At 45.3% G+C, this 23,357-nt stretch overlaps 2 protein-coding genes across 3 annotated transcripts; one reads left to right on the top strand and one right to left on the bottom strand.

Moving 5' to 3' along the window:
* The first annotated feature begins 4,006 nt into the window (after positions 1–4,006).
* Positions 4,007–8,588, top strand: LOC136516525 (protein-tyrosine-phosphatase MKP1-like). Of its 2 annotated transcripts, XR_010774081.1 has the most exons (4): positions 4,007–4,140; positions 4,232–6,517; positions 8,058–8,224; positions 8,339–8,588. XR_010774081.1 is itself a non-coding variant. In XM_066509932.1 (3 exons), exons 2-3 carry the CDS (start codon positions 4,274–4,276, stop codon positions 8,109–8,111), a joined length of 2,298 nt encoding a protein of 765 aa, XP_066366029.1. In that variant the 5' UTR covers positions 4,007–4,140; positions 4,232–4,273; the 3' UTR covers positions 8,112–8,588. The 2 variants fall into 2 exon arrangements, 1 of the variants encoding a protein (XP_066366029.1); XM_066509932.1 differs by having other exon boundaries at positions 8,058–8,588.
* A 3,174-nt stretch (positions 8,589–11,762) lies between these two features.
* On the bottom strand, positions 11,763–15,609 carry LOC136518920 (UDP-galactose/UDP-glucose transporter 5-like). Its single transcript, XM_066512607.1, has 6 exons — positions 15,535–15,609; positions 13,307–13,416; positions 12,892–12,983; positions 12,336–12,422; positions 12,170–12,238; positions 11,763–11,837 (listed from the first exon to the last, which is right to left on the bottom strand). Exons 1-6 carry the CDS (start codon positions 15,606–15,608, stop codon positions 11,763–11,765), a joined length of 507 nt encoding a protein of 168 aa, XP_066368704.1. The 5' UTR covers position 15,609.
* Between the last annotated feature and the right edge of the window lie 7,748 nt (positions 15,610–23,357).

Genomic DNA, 23,357 nt, shown 5'->3' with positions numbered 1-23,357 from the left:
AACCTGTGGTGACTGGTGGGCAGTGCAGTGCAGGTGAAGCATGGCATACTATTCCCCCTCCCCCTAATTTTTTACTATTTGGTTTTTTTTCGAAGAAAATTTACGTTTGGCCCCCCTGAGAGACTTAAACTCATCTTTGGACCCTGGGAGTCGGCGCCATGAGTCTTGGCGCCGAGGTAACACGTCTCTGAAAAGATGAGTTTAAGTCTTTCAGGAGTCAAACATAAATTTTCTTTGAAAAAAGAGTCAAATAGTAAAAAATTAGCCCCCCTCTCCTATGCCCTGCCCTGAACTCTGCTGAATTTCACTGAAAAGATGTGTGAAACTTTGTGTTGGAACCGAAGACTTGTGGACAGTGACGCTGAGGCAGACTGGCTGGAGTGTTCTCCATCTTTGAATCTGATGTGTGCTTCCATTCCATTCCATGTTGTTCGTTTCCTACCTGCGGGATTGGGAATGTGATGTGACGTGTCGGCGAGGCATACTTGTGGATACCTGTAAATACGTATTCCTCCCTCAATCCCAAATTAAAACATCTCAACTTTGATAAAAAAATATAGAAAGAATTACAAAGATTTATGACATCAAATAGATACCTGTTCGCTGGTTGGTGCTTGTGCTGGTTTTCCGTGAGAGAAAAACACGGTTGGCTAGTTGAATAAGCCAGACTGAAACCAACAAACGAACATGGTGATATTATGAAAATATAATTAATGAAGAACTTGGTTGATATCATAAATGTTACTATCTTATTATATAATTTTAATCAAACTTGAGATACTTTTACTCTTTAAGATTTTTGGATTATAATTTGGGACGGAGCGAGTACAAGTTTTTTAATTTTGCCTATGTATGTTTGTGTGATGTTGCGGTTGTACGTGCCGACGTGCCGCTGCAGACTACTTGGACTGGTAACTTCCCGGTCAGCGAAGTAACTTTTAGCCACTGATTTCTTGGACCCGATGCCACTGTTGTGACGCTGACGCGTACCCGCTATCGGCTGGGATGCGATGAGCCGGCGGAGGATGAGTGTAAAAAAAACAAAACACTCTTCTAGCTGATTCGTTACGAGAGAAAAATACTGTTACGACTAAAAAAAATAAGCTGAAAAAGACGGATTATATGAGAAGCGAACATGGCATATATGTCAACAAATATTTGATTTGATCTGTTACTGAAATTACAAGATTTGAACGGGGAGATTCTGACAAAGTTATCATGTTTCGCTAAAATTTGGTTGCCACATGTTAATGCTGATTTGTTATAAGAGAAAAAAATATTGTTTCTTCACTGAAAAGCACTGCTGAAGTAGTGCGGAAAAATATGACGGTAGTACTCTATTCTAGGAAAAAAAATGCTACTCATTTTTCATGATAGAGTAGTCAAACAGTTATCAATTTAGCTAAATTCATAAAAAAGTAGTAACTTTTACAATACAGTTAGATTGATTATGAAATATATTTTAGCAGTAGATCTATTTACATTAAATAATAATCCTAGTTAAATCTGATTAAATTTGACTTGGCTCAAATCTGGGTTTTAGAAAGAAATAAGTATTCTATGAACTAATAAGCTGTTTGAAACGTCACATAGTATTCGAAAACAAACAACAGATATCTCTTATAAAGTAAAACTCTACTACATGATATATCTTGCACCACATCGCGTCATCGGTTGTCTCTCCATCTCCTTTCCCCACATTTGTTTCCACCGAGACCCCTCCAATTGGGACCGAACAAACATCTTTTGTCATGCTGGATTAATTAATGCATTAAACACCTTTTCGTTGCAACTCAGGCCATACCAGCCCAACCATCCATTCAAGTTCAGAACCAAGCAAATGAGGAGGTTGAGAGGAAGACTATTGAACTCCCTCTTTGTTAAATTTTTGTATGTTAACACCAGTGCACACTATGCATGCCTGGTTTCCATTTTTCCCCTTCTCTTTTTGATGTCCTAATCACCTAAGCTTCCTGCTCCGTGGTACCAATATGTCACTTTCACCATCTTTTTTCTCTGGTACAGGTACTGTAGGAGGTAGCACAAGCAACTAAAAAATATTGCAATAGTTTTTTTTACAACGCTTCTCTAAATTTTTCATGTTTCAGTTTCATCATATATATATATATATATATATATATATATATATATATATATATATATATATATATATATATATATATATATATATATATATATATAACTACTACCCTATAGCTGGCTACCAAATAAGTTATTCTGTAGCCACTTTGAGTTACGATAATTACTATGTTAATTTACGAGATTATAGTAACTTCTTACTAAGTGGTTTACTATAACGTTATGATAAATATCCCCATGTGTTATAGTAACCCAACTATCGTAAATATGTATTGACATTATCGTAAATTAGTATATAAAATCATCGTAAATGGAAGTGGCTACAAAATAACTTATTTTGTAGCTGGCTACTGAATATATATACACACACACACCAAAAGTTTAGATACAGATAGATCTATGTTTGAGTCCGACTATGTCAAATTACATATGCCTAAGAACTAAGGAAAAGAATCCTGTCTGTAAGAGCGTATGGTAATTTTTCACGCATGTAGGCAGATTTTTGACTTCACATTTCTAAAAAATAGTTTGACAGAATAATCTATCTCTTTAGTATTTTATCCTTCATACTGTAATTTTATGTCTAAATCCCGTGGCAACGCACGGGGAATTCATCTGGTATACGTGAGACTCTGCGTTTATACCACAGTTCGTTAAGATAAAAGAAAAATAAAGTGCTTATTTTGAGTTGGACCGTCGTCCTCTGCGAATTTCCTGAAACTGCGGCGAGAGTAGCAGTAGACCGGATTCTTAATACCCCTTTATCACACAAGGCGACAAGGGCAACAGCGTAAGTCTACACCTTGATGGCCATTCACTATACAAAAAGATTAGGCAAGGAGTACCCAACAGCATGACCACAGGAGCAAACAAAATTGTCGCGCACCTAATATTCCCATGACATTTTTTAGCAAATGGAATCCCCTTTTTTTGTAATAGGAGCACACATCAAGTGCCATCACTCTTTTCCTTTAAGGTCAAAGTTTGTCTTAACTCTTAACTTTAACTTTATGTACACCTCCGTCATTTTATCGGTGTCCCGAAACTAACCAACCAATCATGTCCTTGCTCTACCAATATAAGATGACGTCATGACACACCAATCCGTTCTCGATATGTAGCAAGTTTCATCCCCTTTTGAGGCAACCATTGATGCGTAAGAGTTTTTGTCGATTCTCACCGAAGCTAAACTTTCTCATGCGACTCTTGTATGGTGCCCATAAATTAACTGCTTGGTTGTCGAATCGTAATCAATAACCTAGAGCATTCAAATCCTAGCAAATAACCATATCATTGATCTATTAAAAACCAACCAACTCATAGACTGAATAAAGCTAGCGTCACAACACACCAAAAAAAAAAAAAACCCGACTCCCCATATGCAACAAGCTTCGCTATCTCTCCGGGCACCTTCGAAACACAAGAAAATTTTTGTCGATTCTTGCTCACTAGAACCGAACCTTTATGACATGCGAAACTCAGACAAAAAAAGCATTTCCTTAACTTCATCATCTAGGTATCGACACCGCAATCAATAACCTACAGCGTCCAAATCGTCGCAAAACACCCATGATCCGCGACACGGAATATCTTAACCTATCGGAAACCATCCCCGTCTCCCCCGGCACAAAACCATCCACGATCTTGTTTCGCAAAGTGTCCAAAGAGCAGGTGCACCTAACATTTTTGGGGGGACATGACACGCAGTCTTCTTTCCTCCTGCCTTCCTCGACCAGCCGCTGCAGCGAGACCAGTCAACACCACCCCCGTCAAACCCGGGGCCCACCGCGCAGCCACCCGTCGGATCCCTCCCGCACGGATCCCGAAGCGCATCCAACGGCCCTGATCGCCCCGGCGCCTCCTGAAAATCCTCACCCACTAGGGCCACTGCTTCCCCTCCGCTCCGCTCCCCTCCCCGTCGTTCGAGAGGAGGGCGACCAACTGGTGGCGCGCCGATCTCCCGATCTGGTGGCCCGCGCCCGCCCCGATCCGCCGCGGACCGCCGCGCCCGGGCCGGATTTGCCGCCGCGGGCGGATCAGGTGCGGATTCCCCCCATTTTTTTTGAGGATTTTTTTTTGGGGTCCCGTGGCACGGAAATGGCCTAAAGCCCGTGCTCCCGTCTCCGCGCAGCGTCCGTCGCCGCCTGGGGAGGCACCGATTCGTGGCCGGCCCATGGCGACCCCCGACGACGGCCCGGCGCCGGCCGGGACCGGGGGCCGCAAGTTCTGGCGCTCCGTGTCCTGGTCCGAGCCGAGGGAGCCGGCACCGCCGCCGGACGCCGCGGGCGGGGCCGGGGCGGCAGGTGGCGGGGGCGGGGGCGGGCAGTCGCGGCGCATCCCGCCACCGCCGCCGCCGCTCACCCCGCGGTCGATGAGCTCCAAGGCGCGGTCCTGCCTCCCGCCGCTGCAGCCGCTCGCCATCACCCGCCGCAGCCTGGACGAGTGGCCCAACGCCGGGTCCGACGACGTCGGCGAGTGGCCCAACCCCACCACGCCAGGCGCCTCCAGGCCCTCCTCCGCCAAGCCCGGGGAGGGGCTCCGGCTCGACCTCTCCTCGCTCCGCTCGCAGGGACGCAAGGACCAGATCGCCTTCTTCGACAAGGAGTGCTCCAAGGTCGCCGAACATGTCTACCTCGGTGGCGACGCTGTCGCCAAGAACCGCGACATCCTGAGGAAGAACGGCATCACCCACGTCCTCAACTGCGTGGGCTTCGTCTGCCCGGAGTACTTCAAGTCCGACCTCGTCTACCGCACGCTCTGGCTGCAGGACAGCCCCACCGAGGACATCACCAGCATCCTCTACGACGTGTTTGATTACTTTGAGGATGTGAGGGAGCAGGGCGGCCGTGTCTTTGTGCATTGCTGCCAGGGGGTGTCGCGCTCGACGTCTCTGGTCATCGCCTACTTGATGTGGAGGGAAGGCCAGAGCTTCGATGACGCCTTCCAGTTTGTCAAGGCTGCCCGGGGGATTGCGAATCCAAACATGGGCTTTGCCTGCCAGCTTCTCCAGTGCCAGAAGCGTGTGCATGCGATTCCGTTGTCCCCAAATTCAGTGCTCAGGATGTACCGCATGGCGCCTCACTCCCAGTATGCCCCTCTGCATTTAGTGCCCAAAATGCTCAATGACCCATCCCCTGCCGCCCTGGATTCTAGAGGCGCGTTCATTGTACATGTTCTGTCGTCCATCTATGTCTGGGTTGGAATGAAGTGTGATCCGGTAATGGAAAAGGATGCAAAAGCTGCTGCGTTTCAGGTAGTGAGGTATGAGAAGGTGCAGGGGCACATCAAGGTTGTAAGAGAAGGTTTGGAGCCACAGGAGTTTTGGGATGCATTTTCAAGTACGCCGCCTAATTCAGATAGTAATACAAAGATTAGCAAGGACCAGATCAATTCAGCATCCAAGAGTAACCCAGGAAGCCGGAGAATTGAGTCTTATGACGCTGATTTTGAGCTCGTCTTCAAAGCAATCACCGGGGGAGTGGTTCCAGCGTTCTCAACTTCTGGTGCTGGGGACGAGACCCATCTTCCCGCTAGAGAAAGTAGCTGGAGTTTACTGAGGCACAAGTTTATCTCCAGGTCGCTAGTTCGTGTTTATTCAGATTCTGCTCTAATCAGGGATTTTGATCCACGGGTAGACCGTGTACAGCACCTGGCTGCTGAAGCATCAACCTCACCTCCTTTCCTTTCTCCAAGCTCCTTGTCATCGGATTCAAGTGTCAGCTCGAAGTATAGTTCAGACTCACCCTCCTTATCACCTACAACTAGCTCCCCACCATCATTTGGCCTCTCGCCTGCTTCATCTAATCTGCCTCATGCCTTGGTGCCATCGTCCAGGTCTCCCCTTTCTCAATCATCTAATGAGGGAGCTTCGAAGCCTTCTGGCCTGGAATCAATACGCTCTCCTTCCAAGACCTCTTCTATAGCAGAAAGAAGAGGAGGTTTCACACTTCTAAAGCTACCATCTCTCCAAAAGGATCTTGTATTGCCGCCAAGGGTACCGTCTAGTATTCGCAGGACTGAGGAGGCCTCAGATAAGAGTAGTACAAATGGTGTTAAACAGCTGACTGGTGATTTTTGCTCAGAAAAATGCACTGGTAATAGTTCAAGCTCGCATTCTGAAACTAGATTAACTGAGCGTACTGACAGTAACTCAGAAGCTTGCAGTAATGCACAACTGTTAGTCTACCAGTGGCCCAGCATGGAAAAGCTAACTACATTTGCACGCAAGGATCTTGACCCAAAGTCGGTTTTGATTTTTGTTACATCTAATGCCATCAGAAGAGAAGCAGTGAAAATGGTGTATGTATGGGTAGGAGGGGAAAATGAAAGCAGCAAGAATGTTGATGCTGTTGATTGGCAACAGGTCACTGGTGATTTTCTTCATCGAAAAGGCCTCAGCGATGCTCTTCCTGTCAAGGTATGTGCATACTGTGCACCACCTCTACTTCTCTGCACTTTGTTCTCCTTCTGAGCTTTTAGCTACCATTCAAGCTGTATAAACAGTTTGGAACTTAAATTTAGGAGTTCACTGATTTCTTGCTTTGGATGATGACTCTTTTAGTGGTAGCAGCACTCAAATAGTATAAACATTGCAACTGAAACTGAAATAGCAAACTCCTGTAAACTTCAGTGTTATACGAGGCCCACATGCTTCACCTACCTATCTTAGATTCTTCCCACCCTTTTCAGTTATTGATATTAGTCAACATAGATTGTTAGTTTGTAACATCGATGTTTGGTCATCTAGAAAAGATTGGATTATATATCCTGCTAGTGATGTCTGATGTGTCAAAAGACGATACATAAGGCCAATCAATTCATGTCGCATTACAGATATATGTTTCTAGGATTCCTTCAGTTATCCTAAACTTATGGAAGTTGATACATGATTGAATTTCTGTGACCAAAGGATAATGATCTATTAGCATCTGGAAATTTACCAATGAACTCTATCTGTATTTTATTGTTCGTTCACTTTCGTACAATGGTAATTGTTCTTCTATAGATGTCATTTTATATACTACATAAACATCTGCCAGAGTGCCAATAGTTCTTAATGTTCTAAACTTTGAATTTAGAATTGTTTGGTTCAACCAGTGACTGATAAAAAGGTCGAAATCAATTATCAGAGAACAACTTTGGTTATTTTCATGTATCAGTGACAAGATTGGATAGAATATTAGTCTGTCTTAGGCAGGAAAAGGCCCTGTGAGCTTGGCTTCTGTACCTGATATGTATACTTTACAGCGCAGACAAGTTTGACTGGTAATGATATGTTGTTGAGTATATTGTTATCGTAGATCACTTATCCTTATTTTTTGTAATCTGGCATGCCTATATAGTCAAGGACCTATGGCATCTGATGTTGTTTGGTTGACTAGTAAACAGGAATTATTTAGTGTCAGGTTGACTCGGTTCTAGTTGAGAATACTGGAATAATGATTATTAGTCCCTAGAGACCACTCCTTGACCCATTCTAGCTATTAGTTTTTGTCATGTCCGTCCTGTTTGCTGTTTGTCTGTTTGCGCACATCAGCAGAACTTCAACTCGTCATAGATTTGTTTTTGCCGTGTGTTACTCCAGGCTCCAACTAATCATACTGATAGTAATAGTGATTTGGTTGGCATTTCTCATGGAATCCCTTGCTCACAACAGAAAGCATGCTCCAGCTACCCATGGCAGTGATTGAATCCACAGCCTTGGCTTCTATCTTGAACCCTGCAATCCTGCTTGGTATCACTTGTTACTGGCTTGTTTGAAGATGTTTGGCTAAAATTCTGATGATTTTTATGCGGATGCAGACCTGTGTAACTTGTCTTTTTTTCCTTGAGCACGAGTGTGATGTGTCTGAACATTCCCATGTGCCGTACAATATTACTTGTTGCCATTTCACCTTTATTCTGCTTGACAATTTATGAATTTTATTACTAACTCTTGTTGGGTTTTAACAATACAGGTTTTCAAGGAGCATGAAACTGAGAATCTTTTGGAACTACTGAATGTTAGTTAACTGTAGGCGGTAGCTATCAGGATATTGTAGTTGCTTAACAAACTCAGCCACAAATTATCATTCAACGAAGGCATGCCCTCCAGCATCAGTCACTACTGATGATTGTCAGCGAGGTATAAAGCCACTACCATTCCCTTGAACATAATAGGCTACAAACAGATTCCATTTTAGTAGAAGCGATGGATCGGCAACTGCGCCTCATGATCTATCTTTTGTCCAAATGGCAGGAGGCTGCCATGGGCGTTGTAACCATTGTGAATTAACACTCATGGTGTAGGCGCAATCGGCCAATTGGGTGTATATTATCCGCTCCCCTGTAATGTAAGCTCAGATACTGGGAGATGGTGTGTCAACAGTTACTTTTAGCCTAAACATTCTTGTACATCTTTGAAAGGAACAGATTTGTAATCCTCTTGGCTTATAAATGGCTCCATTGGTCATATAACTTTTAAACTATATAGAACTCAGTTGTTAGCTGCCAATCTTCTGTTTTTCTGCAGTTTATAACATCAGAACTCAGTTCGTAGCTGGTAATCTTGTTTTTTGCGCGTTGCTCTGCTGTCAGTGAAAACTCATACCGGATTACTATGATATGCATTTTTTTAAAGGGCTGTGATATGCATTGATGTCTTCATACCGATTACTGTGATATGCATTGATGTCTTCATACCGATTGCTGTGATTGATATGCCTTGATGTCTTTGTAGGTTATCCTTGCACTCATGCATTTATGTCTTCATGCCGATTGATGTGATTGATATGCCTTAATGTCTTTGTAGGTTATCCTAGCACTCATATTTTATTTCATTGTGATGTTCTTGTGGGTAGAAGCCGGATAACAAGACTCATGTCAGAGCTTGCACTCGTTTTTATTTCATTGTGATGTTCTTGTTTGTGACTGTAGGATAAGTCACAGCTGTCACAGTTTAACTACGTAATTGTTATGATTGATTCATTGCTAGCCACGTAATGTAATCGTTACGATTGATTCATTACTAACTACATAGTTGTTATGATTGATTCCATACGTTTGTTTTGCTACCAAATATGTGCCGCCTTTTAGCCAATCCAAAATTTTAGCGTGGACAAATTTTGGCTCAAGATTTGGCCAACCAAATGAAATAAAATGGCCTAAGAAGAAACTTTGAAGGTTAACGAAATGGAAGGCAAAATTGGTCAAAGTAGACAAAAGTTGACTTGTTTAACTTGGCACACTTTGCAAGCAACAAAAACAATAACAAAAACACACATAACTAGTGCTTTTGTCTTAGGACTCGTGTACAACGATGATGTTTTATACCTGCTTCTGTCTCAAAAAGAAAGAAAGAAAGAAAACATAACTGAATCATATATATAATTCTAACTTGAAGTAAAAACATTTTATATAGCAGACCAAATAAAGATCTTCTGACCAATTAACTTGTAGTACAAAGAAAGAAAGAAAACATAACTGAACCATATATATAATTCTAACTTGAAGTAAAAACATTTTATATAGCAGACCAAATAAAGATCTTCTGACCAATTGACTTGTAGTACATTAAACTTTGACCATACATAATTCGAATACCATACCATTGCACTTTGCAGAGCAATAGACTAGCTAGGCTTCTTTATTCATTCCCCTTGCCTAAAGATTGCCGGAGCATTGTGCGATGCGGACGTCGCCGCGCGGCCGCCCCATCGTGGACGCCTTCTTGGTCCGGCCCCTCCTGCCGCTGCTGCGCTTCACGTGACGCGCCCTTCCACGGTCGGCGAGGTCGTAGTACCCTTGGTACATGTAGTCGTCCTCATCCTCCTCGGCCTCGTCGGTCACCTCGCCGTCGTCGTCCATGGTCTCGACGACGTCCATCTTTCGATGACGAAAACGAAAAACGACAGGATGTGTAGGAGCCTGCTGCGCCGCTGGGGCTGCGTCGACGGCCACGCCATCCTGCTGCCACAGAGCGGCGGCGTCGTGAACGTACGCGTCGACGCGATGAGTTGCCGGCGACGAAGGTGGACTGATCTGTTCCTCCGCATCAAAGCCGTACAGTGCCGGCGACGACGGAACGATCGCTGCGGCGCAGACGTGCGATGATGCTGATGGTGGCAATGGCAATGGCGGCGGCACGAACGTGGTGATCACCTTGATGTATTCGTCGTCTTCTTCCTCGGACGCCGCAATGACGAAGCCGTCGCCGTCGTCGTCGTCCTCGTACGCCGCAGCAACGACGAAGTAGCCGTCGTCGTCCTCCTCTTCGTAGGCTGCCATCCCGCCGCCGCCGGATCGGCTTCTTTGCTTGGAAGACCTACTAGATGTAGGGGATTCACCCGTGATTGGTTTCCGTATAAGTAGGCAACTTCCAGTTAGGAAGTAGAAACCACCACGCCCGAAATTGTAGCAAAATCCTAAAAAATATGCTTAATTAAAAAAAAATCCAAACGGTGCAATCCAGAATATCCGATCTGACCTAAATCACTTTTTCCTGACTAACCTAATAAGTAACAAAATGTGTTAATCAAAACTGATTTTTATTTTAGTAGATCCAAACGGCAGGCACGTAGAGTTGTGTTCAGAAATTTGGGCCCTATAATATACGAATATTTTAATTAAAATAAGTTACAGGTAATGAATGGAGTAGGACTGGGGATGAAAACGGATCGGATACGGATGGATATCATCGATATTACATTTGTTTTCATATTTCTGTCCGGATTCGGATTCGAATACGGATAGTGTCAATTATGTCGGATAGGATACGATTGGATATCAACATCATAAATATGCGATTTCAGTATTCGGATACGGATACGGTATCGGATGTTGAATATCCGGACTCGGATACGGACAGATCTTAACTCCTCTAAACGGATTCGGTTTCGAATACGGTCGGAAAATATCCGTACCGTTTTCATCCCTAAGTAGGACTCCTTGACAAAATTGTATATATAAAATAATAAAAATGAAAACAGACAAATATACACGATGCTTATGTCGAGGGTATAAAATCTTTCTACGGACTAAAAATACTTTGTTCTATGATGAAACTGTTGTGATACAGGTTAACGGAGAACGACGGCCTGAGCTACAAAATTGGTAACCCAACTCACTTAACACAGTCTGGGCTGCCTGAACAATTGGTATCTGGATAGTACTAAACAAACACTAGGACCACCTTGATTCTTCCAAAAGAAAAAAAAGGACCACCTTCATCACCTCCAGGTCAGGAGCAGTAACACAGCTACATTTCGAACCTATCTGTCCAGTTACCTCACCATGCCGCCATGGTGCCATTGGTCTCAGACACAGAGACTTCATCCCGGTACTGCAAGGGGTGAAAACGGTACGGATATTTTCCGACCGTATTCGAGACCGAATCCGTTTAGAGGGGTTCAGATCTGTTCGTATCCGAGTCCGGATATTCAACATCCGACACCGTATCCGTATCCGAGTACTCAAATCGTATATTTATGATGTCGATATCTAATCGTATCCTATCCGGCATGGTTGACACTATCCGTATTCGAATCCGAATCCGGACAGAAATATGAAAACAAATGTGATTTCAGTGATATCCGTTCGTATCTGCAACAAGTCCATTGTTTCCTATGTTATGATGTCATCAATTGTCAACTATTGTTAACAGGATTCGGGCTAGAACCACGTGGCTAGCTTGCCACCACTGGCTTCTGTGGTTTACTCCTCAGGAAGCTCTTTGTGTATAGGGCTCCGAACACAATGGCCTGGTAAAAAGAAACGTCTCTTGTTAATCATGGTTGAAGCAGAAGCAGGTGATACTTTGAGGTGAGTAGGTGACTGCTGAGACAGAGGTAGATGATGACTTATGGTGTGTTTGGTTTGAGGAATGAGGTGGTCCATCTTCTTCTCACTCCTCACTTTTTGTATTTGGTTTATGAAATGGAATGAGTTTAATCCATCACCACCTCATTCCTCATAAGCTAATAATTAGTATATGCACGAGGAATGGGTTGATTCCACCAAAATTCATGGAATGAACTCATGATGCATCACCTCATGAAGCATGAGGTGACTTTACAAACAAACACACCCTTACTGCGCCAACCCACTGCATCCAGCTCAGAGGATGTACAAACCAGATGCAGGAAAGCAATATACTCACCAGCTACAATAATGTATGGACAAGGACAACAATTGTAAGAAAAAAAGAGATGGAATGTTATGTATGCGAGAATTATCTCACTGAGGATGTCAATATCCACCTGTCTAGTTGTCATTATGGTAGCAAACGTGAGAGCCCCAAATGTTCGAATGGTGTAGGATATGAAGAACTGACTAGCTGTTGCAATCTGCAATAGTATATAATGGCCTTGTTCGGCTTACCTCATATTCGGCTTGTTCGGCTTCTTTTTTTAGCCGGAACAGTGTTTTTCTCTCACAACAATTCAGCCGGAACAGTGTTTTTCAGCTAGTTTCAGACCAGCGAACGGAACAATGTAAATCCCACACCAAAAGGATAAGCTACCTTAGGTATTTAAAAAAAAAAAAGTAGCTTCGCTTTGTAGGCACAGGAGAGGAAAACCAAAACATTTGACATCATCCAAAAGAGTTATGTTTCATAGATATCTTTTTCACTACTGAAAATTTCACAATGTCTATTTATCTACATATTTATTTCGTTTCTGTTCGTCATGCTAACCCTGCATCTAACACTTACATCTATGCTCAAGTGGACTTTGCTTTACATTCTGAACTGGCACATTTCGAAACAGGGAGCAAGCAACAGTGCATGTTAAAAGATGAGGAGGTAAGTCTTACGCTGGACAGGATTAGAACATCATAGAAGCAATCTGGGTGACGAAACATAAAATCTAAAGTTGGAATCAGATGATTCTGGAGAATCAGCCCTGTAAAAAGGGAAAAGTATAAGAGATGTGCAAGCACAATCATCACAACCGGTAATAAGGTTGATATAGTGTAGCAAAAAAAATGGTAGAACTGGTGGAAGTCCAGAACTACTAATCCAATTTCAGCATATTGGACCTAGTACAAAATTAAGTTAAACTTTGGTTGTAGCACATAGATCATAATTCATACCACTCAAACTTTCTTTGTTTCTTAACTGTCTGAACTCGCTCTGGCTCTGGCTTACTGTATTCTTTCTTTGGACTTTTGGTTTAATTAATGGTTAATAAAATTCTGTAGGGGCTATGGCCCCTCCAGTTCTGTCAAAAAAAGAAAAGAAGACAAGAGCACACCGTCGTGTAGAATATTTGGTTGTGTATTTCCATGTCATACCCTTTGAAGAGTTTATCTTGGAACGTGCTTGTGAACCCATCAAAACTGGACATCGAGAACACAAGAACGTACATGGGGTCAGATTAGGTAGGTTCTATAGTGTCAAACATGACTGAAAGAAAGTAAAAACCCTGTGAGTTTATCAGCCACTAGTTCTCTGTATGATCTATACAGATACTAATAGTAGTACAAGTCCTTATATTGGGAAAATTTCAAGTATTTTACTGGAATACACCAAATCATACGGTAGAAAACTTTTGAAATTAAATCAGGTATCTCTCTGTAGCCATTTTTCTAATCCTTCATGCAGTCATACCTATACATGTATTAGTGTCTAAGATAGCTGCCAATCAGTGGCGGAGGCAGGGGGCGCTAAATAATAGAAGGCTAGAAATCTTGCCATACATTATTCGTCTGTTTAAGAGATCCAGGCTGGCGGATTTTAATATAACTCAAGCCCCCTTTGGCACGGCTCATCCAAAACGGCTTCACCGGTGAAGCCAGAAAAACTGGCTTTTTTCGGCTTCTAGTTCATTTTAACCCCGACTTACAAAACGGCTTCACGCTACAGTGCCTCGATTTGTGCAAAATAGACGAAGCCGAAGCCGACATAAGTCGTGCCAAAGAGGCCCTCAATGTTACACCGTTGAAGCTGATATATTCAGCTATCTAAATAAAATTCAGAGTAAAAAACTACTTACGACGCAGCAGTGAAGGCTGTAGCAAGCAGCAGGAGCGCCGGAGGGCGTGCCGGCCGGCCGCGCATGGGCTACTTGTGGGTCGCGACGCCGCTCGGCTCGGGGACGGGGTGCGACGGCGACGCGGACGCGGCAGGGGCTGCGTTAGGTTCAGTGGGAGTTTTGGGCTGGGCTGCGAGGACCCGCTCCCTGAGAAATCGGCCTTTCATCGCAAAGGATGGCAAGCTCCACACATCGATACTCTACAAACTGCTCAAGTCAGGACAGCAGCAGAGCAGGATGCTCGAGCCAGATTTATTTGGGGGAAGCCGTGCTCTGCCCAGAGTCCAATTCTTTGCTTGGCTCTTGCTCAACAACAGAATTCAGGCCAAAGAGAATTTATTCAAGAAAAAGATAACTGACAATGATACATGTGAAGTCTGCTCACAAGAGATCGAAACGGCATGGCGCATCATGTTTGGGTGCCCCTTTGCAAAGGTCTTCTGGGAGCTGCTCCAGCTTCAGACAAACAACATCAACTCTGCTCTGTGGAGGATATTCACATGCTTGCACGCCCTGAAAACATCCCGGCAGCGGCAGCACACTTTGATGCCTTTTTGTCACCCTATGTTGCTGGCTCTTATGGAACAGAAGGAATGACCTTGTATTCCAAAGGGAAGCGATGGCAATGAGACGCTTCCTCAGTTTATGCAGCAATGAAGCGCAACTTTGGAGCTACAGGCTGCCGGTGGACACAAGAAGCACAGGTAATGTCTGGTGTTCACTGTTTACAGTAATCATGAACCAAGGCTTTGGTGCTAATCAATCTAAAATGTAATAAGTTTTAAGTTTCTTAGCAATAAATCTCAACTATGATGTAAAATGAAACCGTTTGATTTCAGTCCATTGGGGCCAAACTGAAATATATACAGGTGGGGACCCCCGGGCGACATTATATATATATATATATATATATATATATATATATATATATATATATATATATATATATATATATATATATATACACACGTACTATTCTGTAGCTGGCCGTAGAATAAGTTTTTCTGTGGCCACTTTGAGTTACGATAATTACTATACTAATTTACGAGATTATGGTAACTCCCTCATAAGTGATTTACTATAACATTATTGTAAGTATCATTTTGAATTATAGTAACCATTGTATCGTAAATGTGTATTGTCATTATCGTAAATTGGTATAAATATTATCGTAAATCAAGATGGCCATAGAATAAGTTATTCTGTAGCCAGTTGCAGAATAGCCTTACCGTATATATATATATATATATATATAAAAGAGTAGTAGCATCATAACATCACCTAATGGAAAATAGAAACAGGTTACCAGAAATCGTAAAGATGCAGAAATCTGAGTTATTACAGGATTTCATGAGCTGCATCAGGACTTTAAATGTTATTTGTTGTTTTCTTTAGCATGGAAAGAAGCAGCAGAGAGTCATACCCAAGATAACCGAGCATGAGTGAAACAGCCCAAATAGTGCTTTCTCTGCCTTTATTAAATGGACTCACATCCATCGATGCCTGCATGAGTGAAGGACAGAAGGAAAATGAATAGCTTCAGAAAATACCCAACTGTTTTGGCAGAAGAATTGGTGCATATCAAGTATATAGATGTATATGTTGTCTTTGAGACAAATCGTAATTCTTCTAAGCTAGAATTCTTGGAAGATATGCTAACCAACTAATATATTTTTGGAAGATAAAATCCTATCTCCATCCTGCAACTAGTTCAGCCCTAACATTTGTGCTATGCCTGTTCTACTTGAAATGCAATGCAAGATTGATAGTAATTGAAACAGCTATGTGCTCTCCGATTCTTTTTCTATAGTAGTAGACAATTCATACTGGAATGCAAGCACGCGATGCTAAATAGTGAAGAGGAGAGAGTTAAGCCAGCTCTCTCCCCTGAGCGCCCCCGCGGGGCAACTCGGGCGGTCAGCCGCCGCCGCACCAGCGCCCCACCCCCCCTCCCGGCTCTTCTCCGGCCGCCGCGACGGACCGAAAAAAGGGCTCCCGTCGCATCCCCACTCCTCCTCCTCCTCCTCCCCCCATCCCCACCCCTCCTCCACCCTGCCCTACCTCGAGCATCTCCGGCGGGTTGGCCGGCCGGCGAGCCAGACCGCCACCCCCCCCGGAGCAGGATCCGCCCTCCCTCTCACCGGATCTGCCCTGTGCGGCGGAGGTGCGCGTGTGGTTCTGCCTGCCCTGGTGTTGGCCGGCGCTAGCCTGCTGGCTGGGCGCCTAGCTTGCGGAGGGCAGTGCCGGTGCCGTGGTTGCCTCCCCCAGTGGGCTTGCTGCAGGGGTGGCCGGAGCCCCAGCCTTCCGGTGCCCTTCCAACCATATATTCCATCCTCCTCTGGTTGTGGGCACCGCTGCCTCCTATGCACGACGGCCGGCGGCCGGCAGTGGACGGTCGATCTGGGAGCCTGCGTCGACATGCGTCGGCGTGTTGGAGATCAGGCAGCGGCTAGAGTCGTGGCTCACTGCTCACCGGCTGGAGTCACTTGGCACGGTGGCGTCCCCCATCCCTGACCCACAATGTCGACTACTATGCTTGGGTATCTACCCTGCTCGACTTCTTGCTATGGGCTGACGGTGGTGGCGTAGGCTGTGTCATTCTCCTTCCTGAAGGCGTCGTTGAAGCTTGTCCTCACGGTTTGGGTCGCTGGGATTGGTTTCTGGGATGAAAATCCCCGTGCGCTCCTGTCAACGATGATGGCGTTTGGGGATGTTAGTACCCTTCTTGAAGACATCGTTGGAGCGCTCCTGCTGTCGTGCCCTTGCTCCTGCTTCCCTGCCTGGAATTGCTTCTTGTGCTAAGTCTGATTGTGCTTCATTCTACCCTTCGCTTCGGTTTGTCCAGTAGTTGGTTGGTGTTGCCGCAGTCGTTTGCTCTCTATAGTGGATGCTTTACCGCTATCGCTATTGCTATTCTTGGACGGATGCTTTGCCGTCATGTTGCTCGGGCGGTTGCCTTGCCGCCGATGTCGCTTCGGTCTCTCCTCTCAGGCAGATGCTTTGCTGCTGTGAGAGTGATAGTCCTCCATCCATGGATGCTTTGCCGCTGTAAGGAAAATGGACCCTAGGCCCATTTACTTTGGATTTTGGTGTTTGATGACCAACACACTCAAATTGGACTAATAAATTTACAAGTAATTATTTTGTAGTTCACCAGGGTGCAAGACATGACTTGGACGAAGGCGACATGTTGATCCCACGATTAACACCATAACCAAGACCCTAGAAGCACAAGAGAAGACCCGAGATATCAAGCAAGGTCCAAGCACGAAGATGAGAACCAAGCTGGATGTAAAATCGCGAAGAAACGAGCTTCACAGAGGTGACCGGACGCAGCCATATGAGGACCGGACGCGTCCGATCAGTTGCTCAGCAATAGTAGGCATCAGCAGCAGTGACCAGATGCACGGACTTCACTGTTCATCGTCACGGCAACAACTCAGTGAGGACCGGACGCAGCGGCACTAGATGACCGCATGCACAAAGTGCAGCGTCCGATCATGTCTAGAGAGGTTCCAGAGCGGCGCAAATGCAACCGGACGCGTCCGGTCGATGATGACCGGACTAGGCAGTGCGTCCGATCTCTACGCGCGTGCTCAACGGTCGGGACGACCGGACGTGTCTGGTCAGGACGACAGCAACGTCCGATCAGTAGCAGAAAGCTGGGTTTCATCCCTAATGACTATTTTCTCCATGGGACTTATAAATAGACCCCATCAACCAGCCATTTGAGGTGTGGAGAGCTGAGAAAATATACCAAGGTTGTTGATACACTATTTTAGTGATCTCCACTTGTATAGTGCTTAGTGATTCATTAGGTGATTAGCATGGGTGCTTTGCGAAGTGCTTAGGTTGATTAGACCACCGCTTATGCATTTGCTCTAGGTTTAGGCCTAGTATTTAGTGAGGTTTGCACACCTCATATCACTTGATGCTTGCACGCACCATTGTTGTACATCGGAGGGGCTTGTAGTCTTGCAAGATCACACCAACCACGTTTGTGGTGTGGCCGCCACCGTGTACTGAAGGGAACAAGGCCCGCGACGGTTCAATCGGAAGCTTGATAGTGAAGACGGCAGGGAGCGGTCTGGAAGAGGCTTGTCGGAAGGCACACGGGAGACCCACTTGCGTGTGGGGAAGATCCGGGGCTATCCACGGAGTTACCCGACCAGGAGCTTGGCCCTTGCGAGGGATTCCTTACGAGGGGCTCCAACGAGGACTAGGGGGAAGCTTGAGCGCTTCTCGATACCTCGGTAAAAATACCAGAGTCGTCTACGGGAGTTTGCACCTCTACCTCATCTTTACCTTCCGCATTTACATTGCTACCTTGGTTGTGTGCTTTACTTCCCTAGCTTAGTTGATAGTCTAGTTGATAGGATTAGAACCTAGGTTGCATCACTCTTTTACGGTAGAGATAGCAACACACCTAGCAAAACCGTAGTTGCACATTTAGATAGATTATGTTCCTGCATAGGTTTTGACTAGGTGAAATTAGAGGCCTTAGTTAGAAGTAGAATTTTAAGTTGCCTAATTCACCACCTGTGGGGTATGCCCCCCGATATCCTCAAGACAAGACATGGGCCGCACCATCAGAGGTGGCCCGGCCCACAAGATCAAGGCGTGCACGGCGCTGCTCGGCGTGCACCACAAGCTATTGTATAGTACCAAATAGGATACTTTACTTGTAACCCTGTCCCTCTAGACTATATAAGGAGAGACAGGGGTCCTCTAGCGGACAAGATCTATCTACTACATCTCAATACAATACATCAAAGACATAGGACGTAGGGTATTACGTCGATCAGATGGCCCGAACCTGTCTAAATCGTTGTCTCTGCGCCTTGTGTCACCATCTGGTTCCTGATTACGCGCACCCCCACCGACAAATCTACCATCGCGGGATACCCCTCGGTGGACTACCGACGATATTCTGTCAACAGTTAGCACGCCAGGTAGGGGTGTGCGCTTGATCCCATGGCGAGCCAGATAGACCTCAAATCAACAACGCGTTCTCATCGTAAATCTCATGGAGATCCATGTTGGTCCACGATGATGATTCATCGCTGGCTACACCAGCCCCTGCGACAGCAGATCCGATCTCGGAACCACCTCCGAGGTCATCTTCACCAACAACTCACCGCCCGCCAGCTGCTCGCCCTCAACACCAACCAGATAACACCATATGCCGCCGACCAGATGCTCCATCCAAAGCTAAGTCACGCTTTAATATTTTTCTAAATATTCTCCAATCTTCGTATATCGCCATAATGTTTCTCCAAACTATTTTCTCCATATTTGATCTCCAAACGATTTTCTGAACCCTTGAACAGTCATGTTGATGCTCAGACGCCTCCAGAGACGGTCCTGTCTCCGGCTCCTCCCTACACGTGCACGAGCGTCTGCCCTCTGCGTTATGGGTGGTCGGCAATGGCTCCTTAGCGACGCTTCGTTCTTCCTACACGTGCACGGGCTCCGCGCCCCGCGTTATGGTTAACGTGCTAGCTAGGGCTGGAGACTCAGCTACACATTAACTGTTCGGGCGGTTTATATTAAACATAAATATATTTTCACGCCAACTGATCGTTGAACTGCATACACCGTTTCATCACCATTGCTGATTTTTCTCCAGAGTTCATTTATTTTTACATCTTGTACTACCCGTTCTACATGTTTGTATTGCAGGATCATTGTCTAGGTGATTGGAACACCTGGTGCTCGGACTTCTCCACCAATCAACTGGTCGGACTACTTGGTTCAAGGACTCTGTCGCCGACCAGTTGATCGAACTGTTCACTGGTCGCTTCTACTTAATGCTCACTTCGCCGCCGACCAGTTGACCAGACTGTTCGTCGCTCATGCTTCATCGCCAGCTACGCCGGTTACTCCTCGGCACACGAATACTTCGTGCTCGAGGACTAAGTGGGCACACTTCACCGCACGGATGTCGTCAGCTATGTCAGTGCTCGGACCTCGCCGCCTACGCTGGGGACTCCTTGGTGCTTGGACCTCACCGCCTACGCCGAGGACTCCTCGGTGCTCGGACATCGCCACCTACGCTAGGCGCTCCTCGATGCTCGGTCATTGCTAGCGACGTCGGGGACTCCTCGCTCCTCAATGCTCGGACATCGCCAGCTTCACCGGGTACTCCTCGCTCCTTAGTGCTCGGACATCGCCACCTACGCCAGGGACTCCTCGCTCCTCGGTGCTCAGTCATTGCCAACGACACCGGGGACTCCTCGCTCCTCGGTGCTCGATCATCACCGACAACGTCGAGGACTCCTCGCTCCTCGGTGCTCGGTCATCGCCAGCGACGCTGGGGACTCCTCGCTCCTCGGTGCTCGAACATCGCTGCCTACGCCAGGGACTCCTCGCTCCTCGGTGCTCGGTCATCGCCGGCGACACCAGGGACTCCTCGCTCCTCAGTGCTCGGTCATCGCCAGCGACGTCGAGGACTCTTCGCTGCTCGAACATCGCCAGCGACGCCGGGGACTCCTCGCTCCTCGGTGGTCGGATATCGCCATCAACGTCGGGGACTCCTCGCTCCTTGGTGCTCGGACATCGCCAGCGATGCCGGGGACTCCTCGCTCTTTGGTGCTCGGACATCGTTGGCGACGCCGGGGACTCCTCTCTCCTTAAATCTTGCTACGTCTCATCGGTGTGCTAAGCTGCTCCATGATGTTCGGATCAGGGTGCTGATCTTGGGCAGCACGTCTGGGGTCTTGATACGCGCATATCAGACGATGTTAGCAAGCTTTCAGACTTCTTTTTCTTTGACCCTGCTACAAGATTCATTCTTCATCTTCCAGTGGGCTCAGGGACTAAGTGGGCACACTTCACCTTGCAGTGAATGTGCTTGTTCTCATCTCGAGGCTACGCCCAAGGACTGGCTGCCTGCTCGGCTGCTCTTCTACTTTCTGACCCTAGCACCATGCGACTACGTCACCTACTGTCAGGCTCGGGGACTAGCTATGGGGGTATGCCCCTCGGTATCCTCAAGACAAGATATGGGCCGCACCATCAGAGGTGGCCCGACCCACAAGATTAAGGCATGCACGACGCTGCTTGGTGTGCACTGCAAGCTATTGTATAGTACCAAATAGGATACTTTACTTGTAACCCTGTCCCTCCAGACTATATAAGGAGAGGCAGGGGTCCCATAGCGGATAAGATCTATCTACTACATCTCAATACAATACACCAAAGACATAGAACGTAGGGTATTACGTCGATCAGATGGCCCAAACCTATCTAAATCGTTGTCTTTGCGCCTTGTGTCACCATCCGGTTCCTGATTACGTGCACCCCCACCGACAAATCTACCATCACGGGATACCCCTCAGTGGACTGACGACAATATTCTGTCAACACCACCCCTCTTAGGCATCACGGTCCCTTACAAGTGGTATCGAAGCTAGGTTGGCTCAATTTGGACCTTTGGCTTCACCGTCGTTGAGCCGACGTTATTTAGAGTGGTTGGGATAGATACCTCTAGGCCTCTGTACTTTGATGTCACTAACTTCCCCTACTATAAAGCTAGAATAGCTTGTCACCTTGAGGCGATAGATTTAGGTATTTGGAGAGTCACTCGTGATGAGATGAAACCTATTAAGATTCTCGATAAACCCACAAAGAGTGAAGAAAAATAAATTCATTTCAATGCTAGAGCTAAAAATTGCTTGTTTGAATCTTTTAGCATGGATGTGTTTAACTAAGTGTTCACTTTAAATATGGCACATGAAATTTGGTTAAAACTCCAAGAGCTCCATGACGGCACAACTAATGTCCGTGAGCAAAAATATTGTCTAGCTAAACAAAATTATGATTTCTTTAAAATGAATGATGATGAGCTTGTTTGTGTTATGTATTCTCGTTTGAATCTAATTATCAATGAGCTCCAGACAATAGGATTAACGAAGCTAGATGATGCGAACATCATGAGGAAGATCATCTCCGTGCTACCACAAAAGAAATATGCAAGCATCATCACCATCCTTCACAACATGGAGGACTTGAGCACCATGATCCTGGCCATAATCATTGGCAAGATAGTAGCATATGAAATGTCACGGAAGATGGGTCAAGAAGAAGCCTCATCATCAAGCAAAGGCAAAGCTCTCGCATGTAGTGAGAAAAAGAAGATGAAGGGCAATCAAGTTGAGACAAGCTCAAGCTCAAGCTCCTCAAGTGAAGATGAAAAAGAAGATGAGGATGATGATGATGATGATGATGATGATGTAGATTCAAGTGATGATGATCAATCTTCTTCCTCCACCTCTGACCTTGATGAAGAATCAATCAAAGTTATCAACAAGGTGGAGAAGATGATCCAAAGGCTCAATGTCAAGGGTGTGCCCATCCAAATTCAAGATTTCATCTTCACTAATCAAAGAAATGAGCAAAGAAAGAAATGATGCTATGGATGAGGCGAGTTGGGGCACTTTGTGGAAGTTTGTCCAAACAAGCTCACACCTAAGACAAAGAAGAAGGCGTGCAAGGAAAAATCCCTCACATCAATAAGGTCATGGGATGATTCTTCAAGTGAAAAAGAAGACCATCATAAGAGGCGAGGCCATAAGCACTCATCATCAAGCTCTTCTCGTGTGTGCCTTATGGCACAAGGTAATGAAAGCTCATCCTCCAGTGAGAGTGATAGTGATGATGAAATGCCTTCTCTTAATGAACTTGTGCAAGAAAATCTTAAATATGCTAAGGCTTGAACTAGCCAACAAAAGAAGCTAAAAATATTGCAAGAAAAGCTAGATAGTTCACAAGAAGCATATAAAACCTTGCTTGAACAATATGAGACATTTGCTAATATCAATATTGAACTATCTAATAAAATTGAACAACTTGAGGCTAGTGCAACAACAAATGCATGCACGATCAATGATGAGCAACTTGTAAAGAAAAATTAAAAATTAAAATAAAAGTTAGCTAGCTCACAAGATGTTTATAAAAGTTTGCTTGCTAAAATAAAAACCATGTGCAAATATTGTGATGAGCTAACTAATAAAGTTGCTAATCTTGAAGCCATCGGTACAACCCTCACCAAGGCACCTAAAAAGAAAAGTTCTATCTTTGACATGTCTAAAAAGGATGCTTCTACTTCTTGCAATGATTTATGTTTAGACTCATCTTTGTGCAACCAAGTTTGTGTTGAAAAAGTTGTTGTAGATACATGCACACAAGAGGTTGCAATGGAGAATGAGCAACTCAAGCAAGAAGTGGCTCGCCTTACCAAGGACT

The sequence above is a fragment of the Miscanthus floridulus genome, chromosome 17 (genome assembly GCF_019320115.1).
Source record: "Miscanthus floridulus cultivar M001 chromosome 17, ASM1932011v1, whole genome shotgun sequence".
Taxonomy (NCBI): domain Eukaryota; kingdom Viridiplantae; phylum Streptophyta; class Magnoliopsida; order Poales; family Poaceae; genus Miscanthus; species Miscanthus floridulus.
The sequence above is the reverse complement of the archived record's forward strand: the minus strand, read 5'-3'. Positions and strand labels throughout refer to the sequence as shown.

Coding starts and splice junctions, on each gene's coding strand:
- LOC136518920 (XM_066512607.1), bottom strand. CDS start 15,608: ATGGATGTGAGTCCATTTAATAAAGGCAGAGAAAGCACTATTTGGGCT. Junction 12,984..13,306: donor CTCTTGTCTTCTTTTCTTTT/TTTGACAGAACT, acceptor TTTCCCTTTTTA/CAGGGCTGATTCTCCAGAAT. Junction 12,423..12,891: donor ATGTTCTAATCCTGTCCAGC/GTAAGACTTACC, acceptor ATACTATTGCAG/ATTGCAACAGCTAGTCAGTT.
- LOC136516525 (XM_066509932.1), top strand. CDS start 4,274: ATGGCGACCCCCGACGACGGCCCGGCGCCGGCCGGGACCGGGGGCCGC. Junction 6,518..8,057: donor GCGATGCTCTTCCTGTCAAG/GTATGTGCATAC, acceptor TTAACAATACAG/GTTTTCAAGGAGCATGAAAC.